Below are 24,124 nucleotides of genomic sequence, written 5' to 3' on the forward strand. Positions count from 1 at the left end.
GGGTTTGGGGGTCCTGGGGAGTTGGGGTGGGGTTGGGGTGGGTTTTGGGGGGATTTTTTGGGGGTCCGGGGGGGGCGTTGGGGGGGTTTGGGGCCTCTGGGGGTGTTGGGGGGGGGGTTGGGGTGGATTTTGGGGGGTTTTGGGGGTCCTGGGGGGGTTGGGGTGGATTTTGGGGGGGTTTGGGGGGGTTTTGGGGGTCCTGGGGGGGTTGGGGAGGATTTTCAGGGGGGGGGTTGGGGGGGTTTTGGGGGTCCGGGGGGGTTTGGGGGGCTCTGGGGGTGTTGGGTTGGATGGATTTTTGGGGGGGTTTGGGGGGGTTTTGGGTCCCGGGGGGGTTGGGATGGATTTTTGGGGGGTTTGGGGGGGTTTTGGGGGTCCTCCGGGGGGGTTGGGATGGATTTTGGGGGGTTTGGGGGGTTTGGGGGTCCTGGGGGAGGTTGGGATGGATTTGGGGGGGTTTGGGGGGGTTTTGGGGTCCTGGGGGTTGGGATGGATTTTTGGGGGGGTTTGGGGGGTTTTGGGGGTCCTGGGGGGTTGGGGAGGATTTTGGGGGGGTTTGGGGGGGTTTTTGGGAGTCCTGGGGGGGTTGGGGTGGATTTTGGGGGGTTTTGGGGGTCCTGGGGGGGGTTGGGGGGGTTGGGCAGGATTTTCGGGGGGGGTTTGGGGGGCTTTTGGGGGTCCTGGGGGGGGTTGGGGGGGTGGGTTGGGATAGATTTTGGGGGGGGTTTGGGGGTCCCGGGGGGGTTGGGGTGGATTTTGGGTGGGTTTGGGGGGGTTTTGGGGGTCCTGGGGGGTCCCGGGGGGGTTGGGGTGGATTTTGGGGGGTTTGGGGGGGTTTTGGGGGTCCGGGGGGGTTGGGATGGATTTTTGGGGGGGTTTGGGGGGGTTTTGGGGGTCCTGGGGGGTTGGGATGGATTTTGGGGGGATTTGGGGGGGTTTTGGGGTCCCGGGGGGGTGGGGGTGGATTTTGGGGGGGTTTGGGGGGGTTTTGGGGGTCCCGGGGGGTTGGGATGGATTTTGGGGAGGTTTGGGGGTCCCGGGGGGTTTGGGTGGATTTTGGGGGGGGTTTGGGGTGTTTTTGTGGGTGCGGGGGGGGTTGTTTTGGGGGGGGGGGCGTTACCTGGAGGTGCCGCAGCACGGCCTGTGCCCCCCACTGCGCCAGCGCCTCGGCCTCGGGGTCCCCCCCCCGGCGCCCCCCCAGCAGCTGCAGCCCCAGGGCCAGCGCCCAGAGCCCCAGGGCCAGCGGCCGGCGGGGGGGGGGGCCCCGGGCAGCGCCGGGGGGGGGCCCAGCTCCTGGGGGGCGCCCCGGGCCAGGCCCCCACCGACAGCGCCCAGGTACGGCCCGCGGCCTGGGGGGGCGACGGGGTCGGGGTGTGGGGCCGGGGGGCTGTGGGGCCGGGGGGGGTGTCCCAGTGTGGGCTGGGGGGTCTATGGGGCTCGGGGGGGGGTCCCGATGTGGGGCTGGGAGGGGATATGGGACTGGGGGGGTGTCCCAGTGTGGGGCTGGGGGGTCTATGGGGCTGGGGGGGATATGGGGGCCGGGGGGGCTATGGGGCTGGGGGGGTGTCCCAGTGTGGGGCTGGGGGGTCTATGGGGCTCGGGGGGGGGTCCCGATGTGGGGCTGGGAGGGGATATGGGACTGGGGGGGTGTCCCAGTGTGGGGCTGGGGGGATATGGGGCTGGGGGGTTCCTGATGTGGGGCTGGGGGGGATATGGGGCTGGGGGGGGTCCCAGTGTGGGGCTGGAGGAGTTCTATGGGGCCGGGGGGGCTGTGGGGCCGGGGGGGGGGGTGTCCAGTGTGGGGCTGGGGGGGTCTATGGGGCTGGGGGGGGGTCCCCGATGTGGGGCTGGGAGGGGATATGGGACTGCGGGGGGGTCCCAGTGTGGGGCTGGAGGGGTTCTATGGGGCTGGGGGGGGGCTATGGGGCTGGGGGGCTGGGGGAGGGGGGGGCTATGGGGCCAGGGGGGTCCCAGTGTGGGGTTGGGGGGGGCTATGGGGCTGGGGGGGTTCTATGGGGCCTGGGGGGGGGCTATGGGACTGGAGAGGGGATATGGGGCTGGGGGGGGGTGTCCCAGGGTGGGGCTGGGGGGGTTCTATGGGGCTGGGGGGGCTGTGAGGAGTCCCAGTGTGGGTTTGGGGGGGGGGCTATGGGGCTGGGGGGGTTCTATGGGCCGGGGGGTCTATGGGGTGGCCTATGGGGCTGGGGGGGTCAATGTGTGGGGCGGGGGGTCTGGCATGGGATAAGAATCCCCTCTATGGGTCAGAGTGTCCCTCCATGGGGCAGAGACCCTCTCTATGGGGCAAAGGATCCTCTCCATGGGGCAGAGAACCCTCCCCATGGGGCGGGGGATCCTCTCTATGGGGCGGGGAATCCTCTCCATGGGGCAGAGACCCTCCCCATGGGGCAGGGGATCCTCTCCATGGGGCAGGGGATCCTCTCTATGGGGCAGGGGATCCTCTCCATGGGGCAGAGAACCCTCCCCATGGGGCAGGGGATCCTCTCCATGGGGCAGAGACCCTCTCTATGGGGCAGAGGACCCTCTCTATGGGGCAAAGGATCCTCTCCATGGGGCAGAGACCCTCTCTATGGGGCAGAGACCCTCCCCATGGGGGCAGGGGATCCTCTCCATGGGGCAGAGAACCCTCTCTATGGGGCAGGGAATCCTCTCCATGGGGCAGAGACCCTCCCCACGGGTCAGGCCGTCCCCGCCGTGGGTCGCGCCCTCACCCTATAGCGCGGGTCGCCGTGGCCCGCCCCAGCTCGTCCAGCCCCATAGCGCAGAAGGCCTCGCTGAAGACGCTGCGCTGGACGCGGGCCGGGCGCCCGTCGCGCGTGAGGGCGAAGGCGGCGCGGGACGACGTGGGGCTGAGGCGGGCGCAGCGCAGCAGGAACTCCCCCGCTGTGGGGCAGGCCACGCCGGGTCACGCCACTCGTGGGGCTGCCCCACAAGCGCCCCGCGGCCCCCCCCCCCCCCCCCCCAACTCACCTGCCCGAGCGGCCTCCAGCAGCTCGGGGCGTCGGAAGCGGGGGCACGGTGCGGTACAGGCGGGAGTAGACCCACACCTGTGGGGCGGGAGGGGCGTGGGGAGCAGGGATGCGGCCCCACACGCCGTCCCGCCCCATAGATCTCGCCCCACGGGTCGCCGCTCACCTGCCGGCCCTGCATCCAGACGTACTTGGTCTCGTCGTAGACGGTGCCGTCGCGGCTCAGGCAGGAGAAGAAGCCGCTGTGGGGCAGGAGGTGGGTCAGGTGTGGGGCCCGGACGACGGGGTTCACCCCACGGGGCTGGGGGGTTACTTGGGGGGCCCGGACACCCGGTTCCCCCCATGGGGTCGACGGGGGAGGTGGGGGGGGCTGGAGGCTGAGCTTCCCCCTGGGGTTGTGGGGCAGCTGGGGGGAGATGTGGGTCCTGGACGCCAGGGGTCCCCCGTGGGGCTGGGGGACGGTTGTGGGGAGATGTGGGGCGCAGCCGCCTGGGTTCCCCCATGGGGTTGGGGGGTGGTTGGGGGGCAGTTGTGGGTCCTGGATGCCCGAGTTCCCCTATGGGGAGGAGTTGGGGGGTACTTGGGGGTCTCGGACACTGGGGTTCCCCCGTGGGGTTATGGGGGCAGCTGTGGGGAGATGTGGGTCGCAGCCACCGGGGTCCACCCGTGGGGTCACGGGGCGGTTGTGGGGCAGCCGTGGGTCACGGCCGCCGGGTTCACCCGTGGGGTTACGGGGCGGTTGTGGGGGGGGTTGTGGGGAGATGTGGGGCAGCCGTGGGTCGCGGCCGCCGGGTTCACCCGTGCTGTGGGTCGTGCGAGTGCCGCTCCCAGAAGGCGATGACGGAGTCCAGCTCCGCGGCCACCCCGGTCCCGCCACTCCCGCAGCACCTCATGGGGCACGCCGTGGGGCAGGCGCTGTGGGGGTGCCCCACGGAACCCTCAGCCCCACGGCCAGGAGGCCCACGGCCCCCTCAGCCCCATAGAGCTCCCAAGAGGCACCGCCCAGCCCCATAGATCAGCCATGGGGCTCCCACAGCCCCACAGAGAGGCACCGCCCTGCCCCATAGATCAGCCATGGGGACAACGCAGCCCCACAGAAGCACCGTCCAGCCCCACAGGTCTCCCACAGCCCCACAGCGAGGCACCGCCCTGCCCCATAGATCACCCATGGGGACACAACAGCCCCACAGAGGCACCGCCCAGCCGCACAGGTCTCCCACAGCCCCACAGCGAGGCACCGCCCTGCCCATAGATCACCCATGGGGACACACAGCCCCACAGAGGCACCATCCAGCCCCACAGGTCTCCCACAGCCCCACAGCGAGGCACCGCCCTGCCCCATAGATCAGCCACGGGACCCCCCCAGCCCCATAGATCACCCATGGGGACACACAGCCCCACAGAGGCACACCCAGCCCCATAGATCACCATGGGACCCCCCAGCCCCATAGCGAGGCACCGCCCTGCCCCACAGATCACCCATGGGACCCCCCCGCCCCATAGCGAGGCACCGCCCTGCCCCACAGATCACCCATGGGAGCCCCCCGCCCCACAGCGAGGTGCCCCCCAGCCCCCCAGATCACCCACGGGGGCCCCGTCGGCCCCCGCTGTGGGCCCCCCCCAGCCCCACAGATCACCCTCGGAGCGCCCCCCCCCCCACCGCGACCCACCGCGACGACGATCGCGACCGAAGTCCCGTCACGAGACCCCGCGCGGCCGCCCCGCCCCCTCCGACCACGCCCATTTCCTGGCCCCGCCCCCTCCGACCACGCCCATTTCCTGGCCCCGCCCCCCCCGAACCCTCCCCCGGGTCCTGCCGCCCCCCCCCCCCCCCCCCCAAACTCCCCCTTTTACTCCAAAAAAATGTCTTTTAATTGTTCAAATAGCACAAAAACGACAGATACGGACAGCACGGGGGGGGCGGGGGGGGCGAGCCCCCCCCCAATACACTATAATACACTGGGGGGGCACCCCCGGGGGGTTGGGGGGGCGCGCGGCGGCTGCCCCACGGCTGCCCCCCGGGGGGGGGGGGGTGTCTGTACAGGGGGGGGGGGAGGGGGGGGCCGTGCCCCACGGCGGGGGGGGGGCCGCGTGTACAAAACTTCATTCCAGCAACTGCAACAGGTAAAAAAAAGCCCCTCCCCCCCCCAAACGCCCCCCCCCTCCAACCCCCCCCCCCCCTTCTGCCCCCCAACCTCCCCCCCCACACACCCCCCACACCCCCCGGCGGCCGGGCCCCCCCTCAGCCCCCCGCGCTGTGGGGCTGGGGGCGGGGGGGGGCCCTCACTGCCCGTCGGCCTTGGGCTTCTTTGGAGCGGATTTCCGGGGGGGGAGATGTGGGGCTGCCCCACTGCGCCCCACACGCAGCCAAGGGGCTGCCCCACAGCCCTGCCCCACAGCCCTGCCCGGCCCCATCGATTCCCCCCCCCCTCCCCAGCGTGACCCCCAACCTCCCCTGTTCCCCCCCCCCCCCCCGCCGCCCCCCCAGCCCCGCCCCACAGATCCCCCATGCAATAGAGGGAGCCCCACAGCCAGCCCCACGCCCCTCCCCAGCCCCACACGTGGACAGCACAGGCCCCGGGGCTCCCCCTGACCCCCAACCCAGCCCCACAGACGCCCCTCCCAGGAACCCCCCCGGCCCCACGGGGCCCCCCCTGACCCCCAAGCCAGCCCCACGGGCCCCCCCGGCCCCACTCACATGTCGGGGGAGGAGAGCGGCCGCTTGCTGGCGGGTTTGGCCCACGGATCCGTCTTTGCTGGACTCTGGGGGGGGGGACGCAAAGGGGGGGGACGCGGGTGAGGGGCCCGGACACCCCGACGTCTGGGGCAGCCCCACAAGTCCCCTCCCGGCTCCGTGGGGAAGAGCCGCAGCCCCCCAAGTGGGGGGACACCCCCCCCCCCGCCCCCCAGGTGTGGGGCAGCCCCACACGGGGGGACTGTAACCCTCTTCCTCGAGGGCCTCCATGGCCATGGGGAGGGTCCTGCCCACCCAGGACCCCCCCTATAGCCTGCCCCCCAAGTGTGGGGCGCCCCACAGCTGCCCTTGCAGCTGCCGGACCCACACGGGGGGACTGTGACCCTCCTCCTCGAGGGCCTCCATGGCCACGGGGAGGCTCCCGCCCGCCCGGGACCCCCCCATAACCCACCCTGTGCCTGCCCCCCAAGTGTGGGGCGCCCCACAGCTCACCTTGCAGCCGCCGACCCACACAGGGGGACTGTAACCCTCCTCCTTGAGGGCCTCCATGGCCACGGGGAGGGTCCTGCCCACCCAGGGCCCCCCCTATAGCCTGCCCCCCAAGTGTGGGGCGCCCCACAGCTCACCTTGCAGCCACCGGACCCACATGCTGTGGCTGTAGCCCTTCTCCTCGAGGGTCTCCATGGCCACGGGGAGGCTCCCGCCCGCCCGGGACCCCCCCATAACCCGCCCCGCGCCCGCCCCCCAAGTGTGGGGCGCCCCACAGCTCACCTTGCAGCCACCGCACCTGGGTGGCGGGGCCGTAGCCCTTCTCGTTGCGGGCGGCGATGCGGAAGATGATGGCGGGTTTGGTGGTGTAGTCGATGTGGGCGCTGGAGAGGCTGCCCGAGGCCACCAGGCAGGAGGGGCTGGGCCCGCAGTAGACCCGCATGAAGGCCAGCTGCGCGGGGGGGCCCTTGGCCTCCGCCCCCCCCGGCCCCCCTGGATGGCCAGGTACACCGAGTACTCCACGATGCGCCCCGACGTCACCGAGGGCGGCTCCCACGTCAGGTGCGCCCCGTCCGGGCTCTGCGGGGACACGGGCGACGCGTCGGGGGGGACACGGGCGACGGGGACGCGGCGGGGGGGATGGGGGGACGTGGGGGGCATCAGGGGACGGGGGGACTTGGGGGGCATCAGGGGACAGGGACATGGCAGGGGGACAGGGGACGTGGGGGCATCAGGGGACATGGGGACGGTGGGGGGACAGGGGACAGAGGGGGGCATCTGGGACGGGACACGGCGGGGGGACGGGGGGACGTGGCGGGGCATCTGGGGATGGGGACATGGCGGGGGGACGGGGGACGTGGGGGGCATCAGGGGACAGGGACACGGCAGGGGGACAGGGGACAGTGGGGGCATCTGGGGATGGGGATGCGGTGGGGGGACGGGGGGATGTGGGGGGCATCTGGGGTTGGGGACATGGGGGGGGATTGGGGACATGGGGGGACACTTGGGGACGGAGGACATCAGGGGACGGTGACATGGGGGGGATGGGGGGACATCGGGGGATGGTGACATGGGGGGGATGGGGGGACATCAGGGGACATTTGGGGACGGGGACACGGCGGGGGGACAGGGGACAGTGGGGGCCATCTGGGGACAGGGACATAGTGGGGGGACGGGGGGGACTTGGGGGGCATCAGGGGTTGGGGACATGGGGGGACACTTGGGGACGGAGGACATCTGGGGACAGGGACATGGGGGGGATGGGGGACTTGGGGGCCTCTGGGGACGGGGGACGCTGGGGGACACCAGGGGTTGGGGACATGGGGGGGGATTGGGGACGGGGGACCTTGGGGGACAGGGACGTGGTGGGGGGGATTGGGGACATTGGGGGACATTTGGGGACAGGGGACGTTGGGGGACACCAGGGGTTGGGGACATGGCGGGGGGGGGACAGGGGACACTTGGGGACGGAGGACATCAGGGGACGGTGACATGGGGGGGATGGGGGGTGACATGGGGGGGGATGGGGGGACATCGGGGGACATCGGGGGACATTTGGGGACGGGGGGGTGGGGGGCCGTTTCGGGGGCGGGGGCGGGGAGGGGAGGGAGCGCGGCGGCGCCGTGGGTCGCGCCGTGGGTCGGGCCGTACCTTGCTGATCTTGATGGCGCAGGGGGCGCCGGGGAAGCCGGGCAGGCAGGGTCTTGAAGGCGGAGAGGTCGGAGAAGGGCCCGCGCCCGCAGCGTTCAGCCCGGCCACCCGGAACTTGTAGGCCGTGCCCGGCTGCAGCTCCTGCCGCCGCAGCCCCGCGTGGTCCGGGACCCCCCCGGCCTCCTCCTGCCCGCGACACGGGGCCCCGTCACCCACCGCCACGTCCGCGGGGACGCCCGAGGGACGTCGGACACCCGCGGGGACATCCAGATGCCCGTGGGGACACCAGGAAGCCCAGGAGGGACGTCGAAGGGACGTAGGACACCCGTGGGGACATCGAGATGCCCAGGAGGGACGTCAAAGGGACGTAGGACACCCATGGGGACACCGAGATGCCCAGGAGGGACGTCAAAGGGACGTAGGACACCCGTTGGGACACCAGGAAGCCCAGGAGGGACGTCGAAGGGACGTAGGACACCATGGGGACATCGAGATGCCCAGGAGGGACGTCAAAGGGACATAGGACACCCATGGGGACATCGAGATGCCCATGGGACACCGGAATGCCCATGAGGGACATCAGAGGGACATAGGACACCCATGGGGACACCAGGACACCCAGGAGGGACGTCGCAGGGACATAGGACACCCATGGGGACATCGAGATGCCCATGAGGGACACCAGGACAACCCATGGGGACACCAGAGGGACATCAAGATGCCCACGGGGACACCAGAATGCCCATGAGGGACATCAAAGGGACATAGGACACCCATGGGGACACCAGGACGCCCACAGGGACACCAAAAGGACATGGGACATCCACAGGGACATCAAGATGCTCGTAAGGGACACCAGGATACCCATGGGGACACCAGAGGGACATCAAGATGCCCATGGGGACACCAGGACGCCCATGAGGGACATCAAGATGCTCATGAGGGACATCAAGATACCCAATAGGGACAGCAGAGGGACACGGGACACCCATGGGGACACCAAAGGGACATGGACACCCATGGGGACATCAAGATTGCCCAAACGGGACATCAAGACGCCCATGAGGGACATCAAAGGGACATCGAGACGCCCATGGGGACACCAGACACCCATGGGCCACCTGAGGGACATCGAGACGCCCATGGGGACACCAGGACACCCATGGGGCCACCTGAGGGACATCGAGATGCCCATGGGGACACCAGGACACCCATGGGGCCACCTGAGGGACATCGAGATGCCCATGGGGACACCAGGACACCCATGGGGCCACCTGAGGGACATGGGACACCCATGGGGCCATCGAGACGCCCAGAGGGGCAGTGGGGGACACCGAGATGCCCGTGGGGACAGCAGGAAGCCCGCGAGGGACAGGGGGACGCCCGCGGTGGCCGGCCAAGGGCGCCCCGGGGTGGCCGTGGGGACACTCACGTCGGGGGGGGGGGCGCCGTCGTCGGGCGGGAGGAAGTAGTGCGTCACCATCATGGTGGTGCCCTTGATGACGCCCACGTCGAACCACTGGTTCTCCTTCTTGGCCAGCGCCTTGGGCGGCTGGGCCACCGGGTCCGGCTTCTGCGGGGGGGGGGGACGGGGCACCTCGCACCGGCAACCCCCCGGGGGGCCACCGACCTCCCCAAGAGGCCACCACGCCCCCCGCAGGTGCCACAAAATCTCCCCCAGTGGAGGCCACCAACCCCCCCAGATGCCACCAACCCCCCAGATGCCACCAAACCCCCCCATAGTGGCCACCAACCTCCGCTGAAAGGCCACCAACCTCCCCTGAAAGGCCACCAAACCCCCCCATAGCGGCCACAACCTCCCTGAAGAGGCCACCAACACCCCTGAAAGGCCACCAACCCCCCCGGATTGCCACCAAACCCCCCCAGATGCCACCAAAACCCCCCAGAGTGGCCACCAAACCCCCCAGAGTGGCCACCAAACCCCACAGATGCCACCAAAACCCCCCAGAGTGGCAACCAACCCCCCGAGAGGCCACCAAAACCCCACGGAGTGGCCACCAATCCCCCCCTAGTGGCCACCAAACCCCCCGTAGTGGCCACCAACCCCCCCAGATGCCACCAAAACCCCCCAGAGTGGCCACCAAAACCCCCAGATGCCACCGAACCCCCTGTAGTGGCCACCAACCCCCACAGATGCCACCAAAACCCCCCCGAGTGGCCACCGATCCCCCTGAGAGGCCACCAAACCCCCCCAGAATGGCCACCAACCCCCCCGAGAGGCCACCAACCCCCCCCCCCCCCCCCCAGCCAACTCACCACCGGGGCCGTCTCGATGCCGTTGGCCACCTCGGCCAAAGCGGGCCACCTCGGCCAAAGCGGTGGCCGCCTGCAGCTTGGCGGGGCTGGGGGCCACCACGGGCGGCGGGGGGGGCCACGAAGGCGCTGGAGGGGGCCAAGCCTTGAGGGGGGGGGGGGGGCAGAAAAAAACCCACGGTGGTCATTTTACGTTGGGGGGGGGGGGCCAAAAGAGCCCCCTCCCCGAGGCCGCAGGGGTCTCGCGGGGGGTGGCGGGTCGTGTCCGTGCCCTGCCCCCCCCCCCCCCCCTCCCCGGAGTCTCACCGTCGGCGGGGGGGGGCAGGAGGCCGGGGGGGGGCGGGGGGGCCGGGGGGGGCCCCCCAGCTCCCCCAGCCGTTGGCGGCGTCGGCGGCCGGGTCGTTGAGGCTGTCGGCGGGGCCAGCGCCTCCGTGGGGAGGTGGGGGGCGGCGGCGGCGGTGGGGGGGGGGCGGCCGGGGGGGTCTGTGGGGCCGGGGGGGGTGGCGGAGGAGGAGGAGGAGGAGGAGGAGGAGGAGGAGGGAGGGGGGGGGGGGGGAGGAGGAGGCGGGGGGGGGGCGGCGGGGGGGGGCGTCTCGCGGAGCTGCTGCTGCTGCACCAGCGCGGCCAGTTCCTGCTGGGTGAGGACGATGGGATGGCCCCCCCCGGCCCCTCCGCCCCCTCCGGCCCCCCCAGGGCACCCAGCTCCGGGGGGGCCCCCCCGGGCTCCCCGCTCTCCAGGGGCTCCGTCGCGCCTGGGGGGGAGGGGGGGGTCAGGGGGAGCAGCCCCCCCCCTTGGGGACCAGGAGCCCCCAGAGGATGAGCCCCCCCCCCCCCCCCATTTTGGGACCCCATGGGGCCACGGCCACCACCCCGACCATGGGGCCACCACCCCGCCCCCGTGGCCACCACCTGACCATGGGGCCACCACCCCGACCATGGGGCCACCACCCCGACCATGGGGCCATGGCTACCACCCCAATCCATGGGGCCACCACCCCGACCCATGGGACCATGGCTACCACCCCGACCCATGGGACCATGGGGCTACCACCCTGACCCATGGGGCCACCACCCTGACCCACAGGACCACCACCCCGACCCATGGGACCATGGCTACCACCCCGACCCATGGGGCCACCACCCCGACCCATGGGGCCACGGCCACCAGCCCAACCATGGGGCCACCACCCTGACCCATGGGACCATGGCTACCACCCTGACCATGGGGCCACCACCCCGACCACGGGCCATGGCTTACCACCCCAACCATGGGGCCACCAACCCCGCCCCCGTGGCCACCACCCTGACCATGGGGCTACCACCCCGACCATAGGGCCACCACCCCAATCCATGGGGCCACCACCCCGACTCATGGGACCATGGCTACCACCCCGACCCATGGGGCCACCACCCTGACCCACGGGACCATGGCCACCACCCCCCCCGTGGCCACCACCCTGACCATGGGGCTACCACCCCGACCCATGGGACCATGGCTACCACCCCGACCATGGCTACCACCCTGACCATGGGGCCACCACCCCGACCCATGGGACCATGGGGCCACCACCCTGACCCACGGGACCACCACCCTGACCCATGGGACCATGGCTACCACCCTGACCATGGGGCCACCACCCGGACCCATGGGACCATGGCTACCCCCACCCCGACCATGGGGCCACCACCCTGACCCATGGGACCATGGCTACCACCCCGACCATGGGGCCACCACCCCAATCCATGGGGCCACCACCCCGACCCATGGGGGCCACCACCCCGACCCATGGGACCATGGCTACCACCCTGACCATAGGGCCACCACCCTGACCATGGGGCCACCACCCGGACCCATGGGGCCACCACCCTGACCATGGGGCCACCACCCTGACCCACGGGACCACCACCCTGACCCACGGGACCATGGCTACCACCCTGACCATGGGGCCACCACCCGGACCCATGGGACCATGGCTACCACCCCGACCATGGGGCCACCACCCTGACCCATGGGACCATGGCTACCACCCCGACCATGGGGCCACCACCCCAATCCATGGGGCCACCACCCCGACCCATGGGGCCACCACCCCGACCCATGGGACCATGGCTACCACCCTGACCATGGGGCCACCACCCTGACCATGGGGCTACCACCCCGACCATGGGGCCACCACCCGGACCCATGGGGCCACCACCCTGACCATGGGCTACCACCCCGACCCATGGGACCATGGCTACCACCCTGACCATGGGGCCACCACCCCGACCCATGGGACCATGGCTACCACCCTGACCATAGGGCCACCACCCCGACCCATGGGGCCACCACCCCGACCCATGGGGCCATGGCCACCACCCCCCCCCCGTGGCCACCACCCCCCCCGTGGCCACCCCCCCGGCTCACCCATGACGGCCTGCTGGCCGCCTGCAGCACGGCCTGGATGGCCAGCGCCTGGCCTCCTCGCTGGCCGCCGCCTGGGCCGCCGCCTCGGCCGCCGCCGTCACCGCCAGCTCCTCGGGGGTCAGCCCCGTCACCACCAGGGCCGGGGGGGGCCGCCGCGCCCCCCCCCGGCCCCCCCAGGGGCGCCTCGGCCATCAGCTCGGGGGCAGCCCCAGCCCCTCGGCGCCCCCCCCCTCCCCGGCGCCCGGGGGGGGCAGCACCACCACCCGCCAGCGGCTCGGGGGAGCCGGGGGGGGCGGGCCGGGGGGGGGCGTGGGGGCGGCCGGGGGGGGGCGTGGGGGGCTGGGGGGGGCGGCGGGGGGGTGGCGGCGGCGGGGGGGTCGGGGGGCGGCTGGGGGTCCCCCGGGGGGGCGGCAGAGGGGGGTCGGGGGGCGGCGGGGGGGGGCTCCGTCAGCGACGAGATGCTCTGGGGGGGGGGGGGAAAAAGGGGGGGGTTGGGACCCTCGAGGGCCCTCACGTGCCCCCCCCCAACGGCGCCCCCCATGGCCCTTAGTGTCCCCCCCCCACGTCCCCAAAGCCCCCCCATGGCCCTTCGTGTGCCCCCCCCCACGTCCCCACAGCCTCCCCCATCCATTAACGCCCCCCATTGTGCCCCCAAAGCCCCCCGTGCCCATTAACGCCCCCCCCCCACGTCCCCAAAGCCCCCCTATGGCCCTTGAAGCCCCCCCAAAATGTCCCCAGAAGCCCCCCCCCGTCCCTTAAAGCCCCCCATGGTGTCCCCAAAGCCCCCCCCATGTCACTTAAAGCCCCCCATGGTGTCCCAAAGCCCCCCCAAAGTATCCCTAAATCCCCCCCACGTCCCTTAAAGCCCCCCCAAAATGTCCCCAAAGCCCCCCCATGTCACTTAAATCCCTCCATGGTGTCCCCAAAGCCCCCCCAAAACGTCCCCAAAGCCCCCACCGTCCCTTAAAGCCCCCCATGGTGTCCCCAAAGCCCCCCCCTCCATTAATGCCCCCCCAAAATGCCCCCAGAGCCCCCCCCCCGGCCCTTGAAGCCCCCCATGGTGTCCCCAAAGCCCCTCCAAAACGTCCCCAAAGCCCCCCCGTCCCTTAAAGCCCCCCAAAATGTCTCAGAGCCCCCCCACGTCCCTTAAAGCCCCCATTGTGTCCCCAAAGCCCCCCCATGTCACTTAAAGCCCCCCATGGTGTCCCTAAAGCCCCCCCACGTCCCTTAAAGCCCCCCCAAAATGTCCCCAAAGCCCCCCACATCCCTTAAAGCCCCCATGTCACTTAAATCCCCCCAAAATGTCCCCAAAGCCACCCCACATCCCTTAAAGCCCCCCATTGTGTCCCCAAAGCCCCCCCAAAACGTCCTCAAAGCCCCCCCAGTGTCCCAAAGCCCCCCCGGGCCCCCCCAAGCCCCCCCCTCACCGGCACGGCGGGCCCCGGGGCGGGGGGGTGGTGACGGCGCGGGGGGGGCTGGGGGGCGCCGGTGCCGCCTCCGGGGCCGGGGGGGCTGGGGGTGCCGGCGGGGGAGGGGGGCACCCCTTCCCCCGGGGGGGGCGGCTCGGGCTCCCCCTGACCGTTGGCAGCCGGGGGGGGCTCTGCGGGGAGAGAAAAAAAAAAAAAAACAAAAAAACGGGGGGGGGGGACAGGACGGGACGCGGGTCAGCGGGGCGACACCCCCAAATCCTGACACCCCCCCCCCGAGGGCAAGCGACCCCCCCCCGCGTCACCTTGGTTGGCGCCCATGGCCGAGGTGACGGTGGTGGCCGTGTGGGTCGTCCCCGTCTCGTGGGTCTCGCAGGGGGGGTTGGAGCAGGCGCGGGGGGGTCCCTCGTGGGGGGGCGCCCCCCTGGGCCGGCGTCATGGTGGTGGCGGTGGCCGCCGTCTGGTGGGTCTGGCAGGGGGGGGGAGCCCTGCTGGTGGCCCCCCGCTCGTCCCCGCCGTGGCCGTGGTGGCCGTGTTGGTGGTCCCCGTCTCGTGGGTCTCGCAGGGGGGGTTGGAGCAGGGTCTCGTGCCCGTGGCCACGGTGGTGGTGGCCGTGGGGGTCGTCCCCGTCTCGTGGGTCTCGCAGGGGGGGTTGGCACAGGGCCTGGACGACGCGGTGGTCACCGTGTTGGTGGTCCCCGTCTCGTGGGTCTCACACGGGGGGTTGGAGCAGGGTCTCGTGGCCGCAGCGGCGGTGGCCGCGCCGGCCGTCCCCCGTCTCGCGGGTCTCGCAGGGGGGGGTTGGAGCAGGGTCTCGTGCCCGTGGCCGCGGTGGCCGCGTCGGCGGTCCCCGTCTCGTGGGGGGGGCTGGCACAGGGCCTGGACGACGCGGTGGTCACCGTGTGGGTCGTGCCCGTCTCGTGGGTCTCGCAGGGGGGGTTGGAGCAGGGTCTCGTGGCCGCGGCGGCCCCGGCGGTTGCCCCCCCGTCCTGGCTCTCCCCGGGGACGCCGGGGGACGCCCACGGCGGGGGGTGGGTTTGGCACGGCGGCGTCTTCTCCTCCCCGCGGGGGCCGGCGGTGGCCAGCGAGGGGCCGGCGGTGGCCTGCTGGCTTTGGCAAGGGGCGGCCGGGGGGGGGCTCCCGGCAGAGCCGCGGCGTCATGGTGGTGCCGGTGGCCGCCGTCTGCTGGGTGGGACAGGGCCCCGGGGGCCGGGCCAGGCCGGCGGTGGCCGTGTTGGTGGTCCCCGTCTCGTGGGTCTCGCAGGGGGGGTTGGAGCAGACGCGGACCACCCCGGCCCCGGCTTCCGAGCCCTCGCAGACCAGCTGTAGCCCCCCCGCCCACGTTGGCCACCAGGCTGGTGGTGGGGGGTGTTGGTGGTGCCCGTCTCGTGGGTCTCGCAGGGGGGGGTTGGAGCAGACCAGGGTGACGGTGCCGGGGGCGCCTCCCTCGGGCTGGGCCGGCTCGGGGAGGGGGGCCGGTGGCCGCCGGCTGGTCGCCGGTGGGGGAGGCCAGGATGGAGACGGGCAGGTCGTGGACGGGCTGGGCCTCCACCCCCGCTGGGCGTCGTGATCAGCGTCACCTGCGTGGGCTGGGACACGGGCTGGCGCCCCCCGACGTGGGTCACCGCGGGGGGCTTTGTGGCCGGCGGCGGCGGCGGCCCGTGGCCACCAGCCCTCCGCCGCCCCCCAGGGACGGAGGTGCCGCCCCCCAAACGGCCCCCCACCCCCCTGACCCGCCGCTGGGTCCCCTCTGCGTGCCCCCGGGCGACCCGCAGGGCTCCGGTAGCCCGGGAGGTGGCCCCGGTGGTCCCGCTGGTGGCCCAAAGCCGTGTCCTTCTAAACCTGCGCCTGCCTCACCCCCCCAGGTCCCGCTGCCCCAAGCAGGGGGGCTGACCCGTGGCTGGGCGTCCCCCGGGTCACCTGCAGGTCCCTGGTGGCCCGCCGGTAGCCCACGGGGTCCCGCTGGTGGCCCACGGCCGCGTCCCCCCCCCAACCCGTGCCTGCGTCACCCCCAAGCCCATGGGTCCCCCCTGTTGACACCAAAAGGGGGTCCGGGACTCGTGACGAGCCCTAACCCTGCTGGTCCCCTCCGTGTCCCAGGTGGCCCACGGCGTCCCGCCGGTGGCCCGCGGCCACGTCCCCCTCAGCCTGCGCCCGCGTCGCCCCCAAACCCCCAGATCCACCCCCCCCACCCCCCCCCCATTTACGCCAGGGCTCCCGAGGAGCGCCGACGCCGCTGGCCCGCGCGGTGGCCGCGGTGGCCGCTCACCTGCATGGTGATGGTGGGGGTGGGCAGCCCGCCGGCGGCTGTCATGGTGGTCTGGGCGGCCGAGACGGTGATGGCGGCCGGGGGTTGAGGACCTGGCTGGAGAGCGTGGCGATGGTGCCCAGCGTGGTGATGGGGGGTGGCCAGCGAGGCGGCTGGCGCTGTGGCCACCCGCCCCCGCCAGGCTGGTGGACACCGTCCCCGTCACCGTCCCCAGCGTGGTCACGCCTGCGGGGGGGGGGGGGACAGGGCTGGCGTTAATTACGGCGGCGGCGCGGGTGACACCGAGGTGACACCGGGCTGATGCTAAGGGGGAGTTACGGGGGACGCCGCGGTGGACGCTGGGGGGGGGCACAGCGCCGGCGCTAAGGGGACACCGCGGTGACACCACGGTGACGTTAAGGGGACACCGCGGTGACGCTGGGGGACACGCGGGGGTGACACCACAGTGGCACTGAAGGCACGCCGCGGTGCCACCACGGGGACACTAAGGGGACACTGCGGTGAGGCCGTGGGGACAGCGTGGTGACGGTAAGGGGACGCTGGGGTCACGCTGGGGGGGATACGGCGGTGACACCAGGGGGACGTCGCGGTCACACCGAGGGGACGCCACGGTGGTGCCATGGGGACGCTGCAGGGGCCACCGAGGGGACGCCATGGCGATGCCAAGGGGATGCCGCGGTGACATTGGGGGGGATGCCGCGGTGACACCGAGGGGACGCCATGGCAATGCCAAGGGGATGCTGCGGTGACATTGGGGGGACACCACAGTGACACCGAGGGGACGCTGCAGGGCCACCGAGGGGACGCCATGGTGACGCCAAGGGGACACCGTGGTGATGCCAAGGGGACACTGCAGGGCCACCGGGGGGGACACCACAGTGACACCGGGGGGACGCAGTGGTGATGCCGGGGGGGATGCCGCGGTGACATTGGGGGGACACCACGGTGACACCGAGGGGACGCTGCAGGGGCCACCGAGGGGACGCCATGGTGACGCCAAGGGGACACCGTGGTGACACCGAGGGGACACTGCAGGGCCACCGAGGGGACACCACAGTGATGCCGGGGGGATGCCGCGGTGACATTGGGGGGACGCCGCGGTGACATTGGGGGGGACGCTGCAGGGCCACCGAGGGGGACGCCATGGTGACGCCAAGGGGACGCCGTGGTGACACCGAGGGGACACCACGGTGACGCCGGGGGGACACCACGGTGACGCCAGGGGGACGTGGTGGTGATGCCGGGGGGATGCCGCGGTGACATTGGGGGGACGCCGCGGTGACATTGGGGGGATGCCATGGTGACACCGGAGGGGACGCTGCGGTGACACCGAGGGGGACACTGCAGGGCCACCGAGGGGACACCACGGTGACGCCGGGGGGACGCGGTGGTGATGCCGGGGGGCCCGCCGCGGGGAGGCCATGGTGGCCGGCGGGGCTCGCCCCGCGCTTACCCGTGGTGCCCTTGACCACCAGGGTGGTGACGGTGGGCTTGACGGCGGAGACGGTGACGGGGGTGACGAGGCGGACGCCCCCCATGGGGACGGTGCGCAGGATGGTGCCCGGCTGCCCGGGGGCTCCCTTAAGGACCACCTGCGGGGGAGGGGACGCAGACGCGGCGGGGGGTGAGCGAGGGGGGTCCCGGGGTCGGGAGGGGGGGGGTCGCGGGGGACGTGCCACCCCCCCGGACCTGCGTGACGCCCTGCTGGCCGTGGCCGGTGGCCAGCTTGGGGACGGCGGTGATGATCTTGGCGGGGGCGCCCGTTGCCCGAGGTCATGACCTTGGTGGTGATGATGGTGATGGGCGACTTGATGCCGGGGGCTGCTGGTCACGCCTGGGGGGGGGGACACGCGTTAGGGGACCCCCCCCCCGGCACCCCCACATCTGCCCCCAGCCCCCCCCGGCCCCTCTATTCCCCCACAAAGCCCCCCGTTTCCCCCCCCCAACAACGCCCCCCAGGACCCCCATTTCCCCCCCGTTCCCCCCCCCCCAGCGCCCCCCATTCCCCCCCAGCGTCCCCATTTTCCCCCCCCCAGCTCCCCCAGGACCCCCATTCCCCCCCCAGCGCCCCCATTTCCCCCCCCCAGCTCCCCCAGGACCCCCATTTCCCCCCCAGGACCCCCTATTCCCCCCCCCACAACGCCCCCAGGACCCCCATTTCCCCCCCAGACTCCCCTACTCCCCCCCCCAGACCCCCATTTCCCCCTCCAGTGCCCCCCATTCCCCCCCAGCGTCCCCATTTCCCCCCCCAGGACCCTCTATTCCCCCCCCCAGACCCCCGTTTCCCCCTCCAGTGCCCCCCAATTCCCCCTCAGCATCCACATTTCCCCCCCCCAGCTCCCCCAGGACCCCCATTTCCCCCCCAGAACCCCCTATTCCCCCCCCCACAACGCCCCCAGGACCCCCATTTCCCCCCCAGACCCCCCTACTCCCCCCCCCAGACCCCCATTTCCCCCCCCAGGACCCCCTACTCCCCCCCCAGACCCCCATTTCCCCCTCCAGTGCCCCCCATTCCCCCCCAGCGTCCCCATTTCCCCCCCCAGGACCCTCTATTCCCCCCCCCCAGACCCCCATTTCCCCCTCCAGTGCCCCCCAATTCCCCCTCAGCATCCACATTTCCCCCCCCCAGCTCCCCCAGGGCCCCCATTCCCCCCCCCCAGGGCCCCCATTCCCCCCCCGTTTCCCCCCCCGCCCTCACCGGTGGCCCCCGCCTGGGTGATGATGGCGGACATGGGGATGGTTTTGATGATGGTGGTGGTGCCGGGTTTGGTGGTGCTGGGGGAGACGCTGCTGATGCCCAGGATGGTGGGCTTGGCCCCCCCCGCCCCCGCCTGCGTCGTCGTCAGGATGGTGGTGGGCTTCCCCTCCCCCGACGTCACCAGCTTCAGGATCGTCCCCGCCGGCAGCGGGCCCTTCGTCTGGGGGGGGGACACGGGACAGTGGTCGGGGGGGGCTCGGGGACAACGGGGGGGGCTCGGGGACGGGGGGTCTCAGGCACAAAGGGGTCTCAGGGACAAAGGGGGGGCTCAGGGATGGGGGTCTTGGGGTCAAAGGGGTCTCAGGGACAATGGGGGGGTCTTGGGGGACAAAGGGGGGGCTCAGGGCAATGGGGGTTCTCGGGGACAAAGGGGGGGCTCAGGGATGGGGGGGCTCAGGGGCAATGGGGGGTCTTGGGGACAAAGGGGTCTCAGGGACAATGGGGGGTCTCGGGGACAAAGGGGGGGCTCAGGGGCAATGGGGGGTCTTGGGGACAATGGGGGGGGTCTCATGGGGACAAATGGGGGGATCTCAGGGACAAAGGGGTCCCATGAGGACAAAGGGGTCTCAGGGACAATGGGGGGGTCTCGGGGGGACAAAGGGGGAGCTTGGGGATGGGGGGTCTTGGGGACAAAGGGGTCTCAGGGACAATGGGGGGGTCTTGGGGACATAGGGGGGCTCAGGGATGGGAGGGCTTAGGGACAAAGGGAGGGTCTCATGGGGACAAAGGGGGGGTCTCACGGGGACAAAGGGGGAGCTCGGGGATGGGGGGGGTCTTGGGGACAAAGTGGTCTCAGGGATGGGGGGTCTTGGGGACAAAGGGGGCTCAGGGACAATGGGGGGGGGCTCAGGGACAAGGGGGTTCTGGGGGGTCCTGGGGACGATGCGGGGGGGGGGACAACTCTGAGGGACAAGGTGTTGGGGGGGTCTCAGGCACAAGGGGATCGGGGGGCTCGGGGGGGGGGGAATCTCGGGGACAAGGGGGGACACGGGGGGGGTCTCGGGGACAGTAGGGGGGTCTGGGGGCCAACGGGGGGGGTCTGGGGGCCGCGGGGGGGGGGCGTCACCTGGATGATCTGGGTGACGGGGCCGGAGGACGCCTGCCCCGGTGACGGCCGAGCTCTGCACGGGCTTGGTCTGCACCACCGACATCACCTTCCCCAGGTTGGAGATCTGCGGGGGGGGCACGGCGGGGGTCAGACCCCCCCCCCAGCCCCCCGGCGAGGGGGCAGGGACACCCCCCCACCCCCGACAGCCCCCCACCCCCTGACCCGGGGGGGGATCCGGGGGGTAAGTGACCCCCGGGAGGGACGAAAGTGGGGCGTTTAGGGGGGCAGGGACCCCCCCCCCCCGGCTTCCGTGTGCTGGGGGGGCACAAAGGGCTCAGGGACACACACACACACCCCCCCCCGGACCCCCCCAAATCTGGGGCATTGAGGGGTTAAGTGACCCCCCAGGGACTGCAGCAGGGGGCAGGTGGATTAGGGGGCTCAGGGACCCCCCCCCCCAGGACCCCCATCTCCCCAAACCCGGGTGTTGATGGTCTCGGGCCCCCCCCAAACCAGGGTGTTGATGGGCTCAGGGCCCCCCCGACCCCCCAAACCCGGGTGTTGATGGGCTCGGGGCCCCCCCAGCCCCCCCAAACCAGGGTGTAGATGGGCTCAGGGCCCACCCCCAGACCCCCCAAACCTGGGTGTTGATGGGCTCAGGGGCCCCCCCAGAACCCCCCAAACCCGGGTGGTTTTGGGCTCAGGGCCCCGCCCGACCCCCCAAACCTGGGTGTCGATGGGCTCGGGGCCCCCCCCGACCCGGGTGGTTGATGGGCTCAGGGCCCCCCCCAGACCCCCCAAACCGGGGTGGTTTTGGCCTCGGGGCCCCCCCAGACCCCTCAAACCGGGGTGTTGATGGGCTCAGAGCCCCCCCGACCCCCCAAACCAGGGTGGTTTTGGGCTCAGGGCCCCCCCAGCCCCCCCAAACCAGGGTGTCGATGGGCTCGGGGCCCCCCCGACCCGGGTGTTGATGGGCTCGCCCCCCTCCCCGGTCCCCCCATTCACCCCCCAAGTGGGTATTTTGGTGCTGGGGGCCCCCCCCCCGGGCCTGGGCGGGTTCGGGGTGCGGTGAGGGGGGGGGGGGAGGGGGCGACTCACCAGGGCGCTGCCCCCCGGGGACGGAGATGGGGCTCTTGACCAGGGTGATGGTCTTGGTGACGCCCCCCACCACGGTGGTCATCACCTGGGCCTGCTGGGCCACCGTCACCGTCCCCGACTTGTGGACGGTGATGATGGGGCGGGTGGCCGCGTTGGTGGCGGGGGTGGCCGTCCCCCGCCGTCCCCACCTGCGCCGCCGCCGTCTTCAGCATGCGGGTGGCCGGGTTGCTCACCTTGAGGGGGGGGGACACGCACACAGAGGGGACAATAACGGGGGTGTCCCCGACGCCCCCGCGTCCCCGTCCCCGCCCCGGTGGCGGCTCACCATGACGGGGGACGAGGCCACCTTGACGGTGGCCGGCAGCGTGGTGGTGCCGGGGGACACGGCCACCGTCTTGACGATGGTGGCCCCGGCGGGGACGCTCAGCACGGTGGGGGCCGAGGCCGGGGGGATCTTCTGGGTGGCGGCGGCCGCCGCTGCCAGCGCCGCCATGGCCGCTCATCTGGGGGCTGCTGCCGATCACCTGGGGGGGGACGCGACGCCACACACACGCGTCACCACGGCCCCTCTCTGTCCCCACGGCCCCCCCCACGGTGTCCCCGCACCCGCCCATGGCCCCCTCTTGTGTGTCCCCCCACCCCCCAGATCCACGCTTGTATCCCCAGGTCCTCGTCGTGTCCCCGCGTCCCCCCCCGAGGTGCCCCCTTTAGCCCCACACCCCCCGTGTCGTCCCCCCCCAGGTCCCCCTGTGTCCCCCCCCGGATCCCCATGTCCCCTCTGTGTCCCCAATTCCCCCCCCCCCCGTCTCACCGTGCCCTGGGGGCTCTGGCTGGGCACCACCATGCGGACGCCGGGCCGGGAGGGACGTCACCCGTCACCGGGGCTTTACCGGGGGTCCCGGCCGAGCGCACCGTCACCAGGGGGGGCCCCGCCGTGGCCGCGGGGGGACCCGTCACCTTCAGCACCGCCGGGACGCCTGGGGGGGACACGGTGTGGGGGGGGGGGGTGGGGGTCAGCGCCCACCTTCATCCCCCACCCACCACGTCCTGCCATGTCCCCATCTCCCCCCGCGTCCCCCCCCGATGTCCCCATCTCCCCCCGTGTCCCCATGTCCCCTGTACCCTGCCATGTCCCCCCCAGCACCCCCCATGTCCCCCAATCTCCCCATTTCTCCCCCTATTCCCCCCCCATTTCCCACCCCATGTCCCAATATCCCCTCCATGTGCCCCCCATTTTCCCCATCTCCCCCCCCACATCCCCAATATCCCCCAATTTTCCCCCCCATCTCCCCCCCCACGCCCCCAATATCCCCCCATCTCCCCATTTTCCCCCCATTCCCCCATTCCCCCCCCACATCCCCAATATCCCCCCATTTCTCCCCCCATTTTCCCCCCATTCCCCCCCCACATCCCCAATATCCCCCCATTTTCCCCCCCAATCCCCCCCACATCCCCAATGTCCCCCCCATTCCCCCCCCACATCCCCAATATCCCCCCATTTTCCCCCCCATTCCCCCCCCACATCCCCAATGTCCCCCCCATTGCCCCCCCACATCCCCAATATCCCCCCCATTTTCCCCCCCATTCCCCCCCCACATCCCAAATATCCCCCCCATCTTCCCCCCATCTCCCCATTTCCCCCCCCACATCCCCAATATCCCCCCAATATCCCCCCCATCTCCCCATTTTCCCCCCCATTCCCCCCCATCTCCCCCCCCATCCCCAATATCCCTCCATTTTCCCCCCCTTCCCCCCCCCATTTCCCCCACCACATCCCCCCCCCCACGTCCCCCCGTCCCCGCTCACCGGGGGCGCGTGCGGCGGCCCCTCCGAGGGGCGCTGGGGGGTCCCGGCGGGCAGCACCTGCAGGGCGGTGGTGGGGGGCGCGGCGGGGGCCGGGGGCGGCGGGGGGGCCGGCGGGGGCGGCGGGGGGCGGGGGCGGCAGCAGGGTGAGGCCCACGGGGGCGGCCAAGGCCTGGGGGGCCGGGGGGGGGGCCGGGGGGGGCGGCGGCGGCGGGCGCGGGGCTCTTGGGGGGGTTGGCGGGGACGGAGGGCACGGGGGCGGGCGCGGGGGAGGCGGCGGCGGGGATCTCGTACTTCTGCAGCTGCAGCAGGTAGGAGTCGGCCGTGGGCACCGGCCCCCAGCTCACCTCCAGCGACGTGGTGTTGGGCGCGCACCAGCTGCACCCGCGCCGGCGCCGGCGGCCGCTCTGGGGGGGCGGGGGGGGGAGAGAGGGGTGAGCGGGGCGCCCCCCGAGGCCTCAGACCCCCTCCCGGGGCACCCCGGGGCTCCGGGGTGGAGCTGGGGACCCCCAAAGTGCTCCAGAGCCCACCCAGGATGGAGCTAGGGACCCCCAGGGGGCCTCTGACCCCCTCCCAGGGCACCCCGTGGCTCCGGGATGGAGCTGGGGACCCCCAGGATGGAGCTGGGGACCCCCTAAGTGCTCCAGAGCCCACCCAGGATAGAGCTAGGGACCCCCAGGGGGCCTCTGACCCCCCTCCCGGGGCACCCCGTGGCTCCGGGATGGAGCTGGGGACCCCCAGGATGGGGCTGGGGACCCCCAAGATGGAACTGGGGACCCCCTCCCGGGGCACCCCGTGGCTCCGGGGTGGAGCTGGGGACCCCCGGTGGTGGAGCTGGGGACCCCCTAAGTGCTCCAGAGCCCACCCAGGATGGGGCTGGGGGCCCCCAGGATGGAGCTGGGGACCCCCCAAAGTGCTCCAGAGGCCACCCAGGATGGAGCTAGGGACCCCCAGGGGGCCTCTGACCCCCTCCCGGGGCACCCCGTGGCTCCGGGATGGAGCTGGGGACCCCCAAGATGGAGCTGGGGACCCCCTAAGTGCTCCAGAGGCCACCCAGGATGGAGCTAGGGACCCCCAGGGGGCCTCAGACCCCCTCCCGGGGCACCCCGTGGCTCCAGGATGGAGCTGGGGACCCCCCCAAGATCCCACGGGACCCCCCAATCCCCATCCTGGGACAACCCCACACACCTGGCGATCCCCCCCAAGATCCCACGGGACC

General features: G+C 72.3%; 2 protein-coding genes across 2 annotated transcripts; both read right to left on the minus strand.

Annotated features, from left to right (window-relative positions):
• Positions 1-2,199: 2,199 nt before the first annotated feature.
• RENBP (renin binding protein) lies at positions 2,200-4,723 on the minus strand. Its single transcript, XM_054187798.1, has 5 exons — positions 4,658-4,723; positions 3,786-3,902; positions 3,154-3,229; positions 2,989-3,065; positions 2,200-2,901 (listed from the first exon to the last, which is right to left on the minus strand). The coding sequence occupies exons 2-5, from the start codon at positions 3,878-3,880 to the stop codon at positions 2,697-2,699; spliced, it is 453 nt and encodes a 150-aa protein (XP_054043773.1). The 5' UTR covers positions 3,881-3,902; positions 4,658-4,723; the 3' UTR covers positions 2,200-2,696.
• Positions 4,724-5,681: 958 nt separating this feature from the next.
• On the minus strand, positions 5,682-23,312 carry HCFC1 (host cell factor C1; the record flags this gene model as incomplete). The annotated part of the gene is given in 41 exon segments (XM_054187797.1): positions 5,682-5,729; positions 5,731-5,750; positions 6,454-6,657; positions 6,660-6,750; positions 7,822-8,004; positions 9,254-9,394; positions 10,099-10,141; positions 10,143-10,240; positions 10,402-10,425; positions 12,503-12,555; positions 12,558-12,690; positions 13,981-14,102; positions 14,235-14,326; positions 14,328-14,415; positions 14,418-14,819; positions 14,822-14,873; positions 14,875-15,262; positions 15,264-15,295; positions 15,297-15,335; positions 15,337-15,405; positions 15,407-15,484; positions 15,486-15,530; positions 16,199-16,279; positions 16,282-16,335; positions 16,338-16,423; positions 17,652-17,790; positions 17,888-17,962; positions 17,964-18,017; positions 18,019-18,032; positions 18,897-19,116; positions 20,023-20,061; positions 20,063-20,128; positions 21,103-21,120; positions 21,122-21,274; positions 21,276-21,335; positions 21,428-21,595; positions 21,597-21,626; positions 21,914-21,955; positions 21,958-22,126; positions 23,017-23,270; positions 23,272-23,312. Coding segments are annotated over 41 exon segments (4,208 nt in total), but the record flags the coding sequence as incomplete, so codon positions are not given.
• Positions 23,313-24,124: the final 812 nt, after the last annotated feature.

This window comes from Rissa tridactyla, unplaced genomic scaffold (assembly GCF_028500815.1).
Source record: "Rissa tridactyla isolate bRisTri1 unplaced genomic scaffold, bRisTri1.patW.cur.20221130 scaffold_743, whole genome shotgun sequence".
Lineage (NCBI taxonomy): Eukaryota > Metazoa > Chordata > Aves > Charadriiformes > Laridae > Rissa > Rissa tridactyla.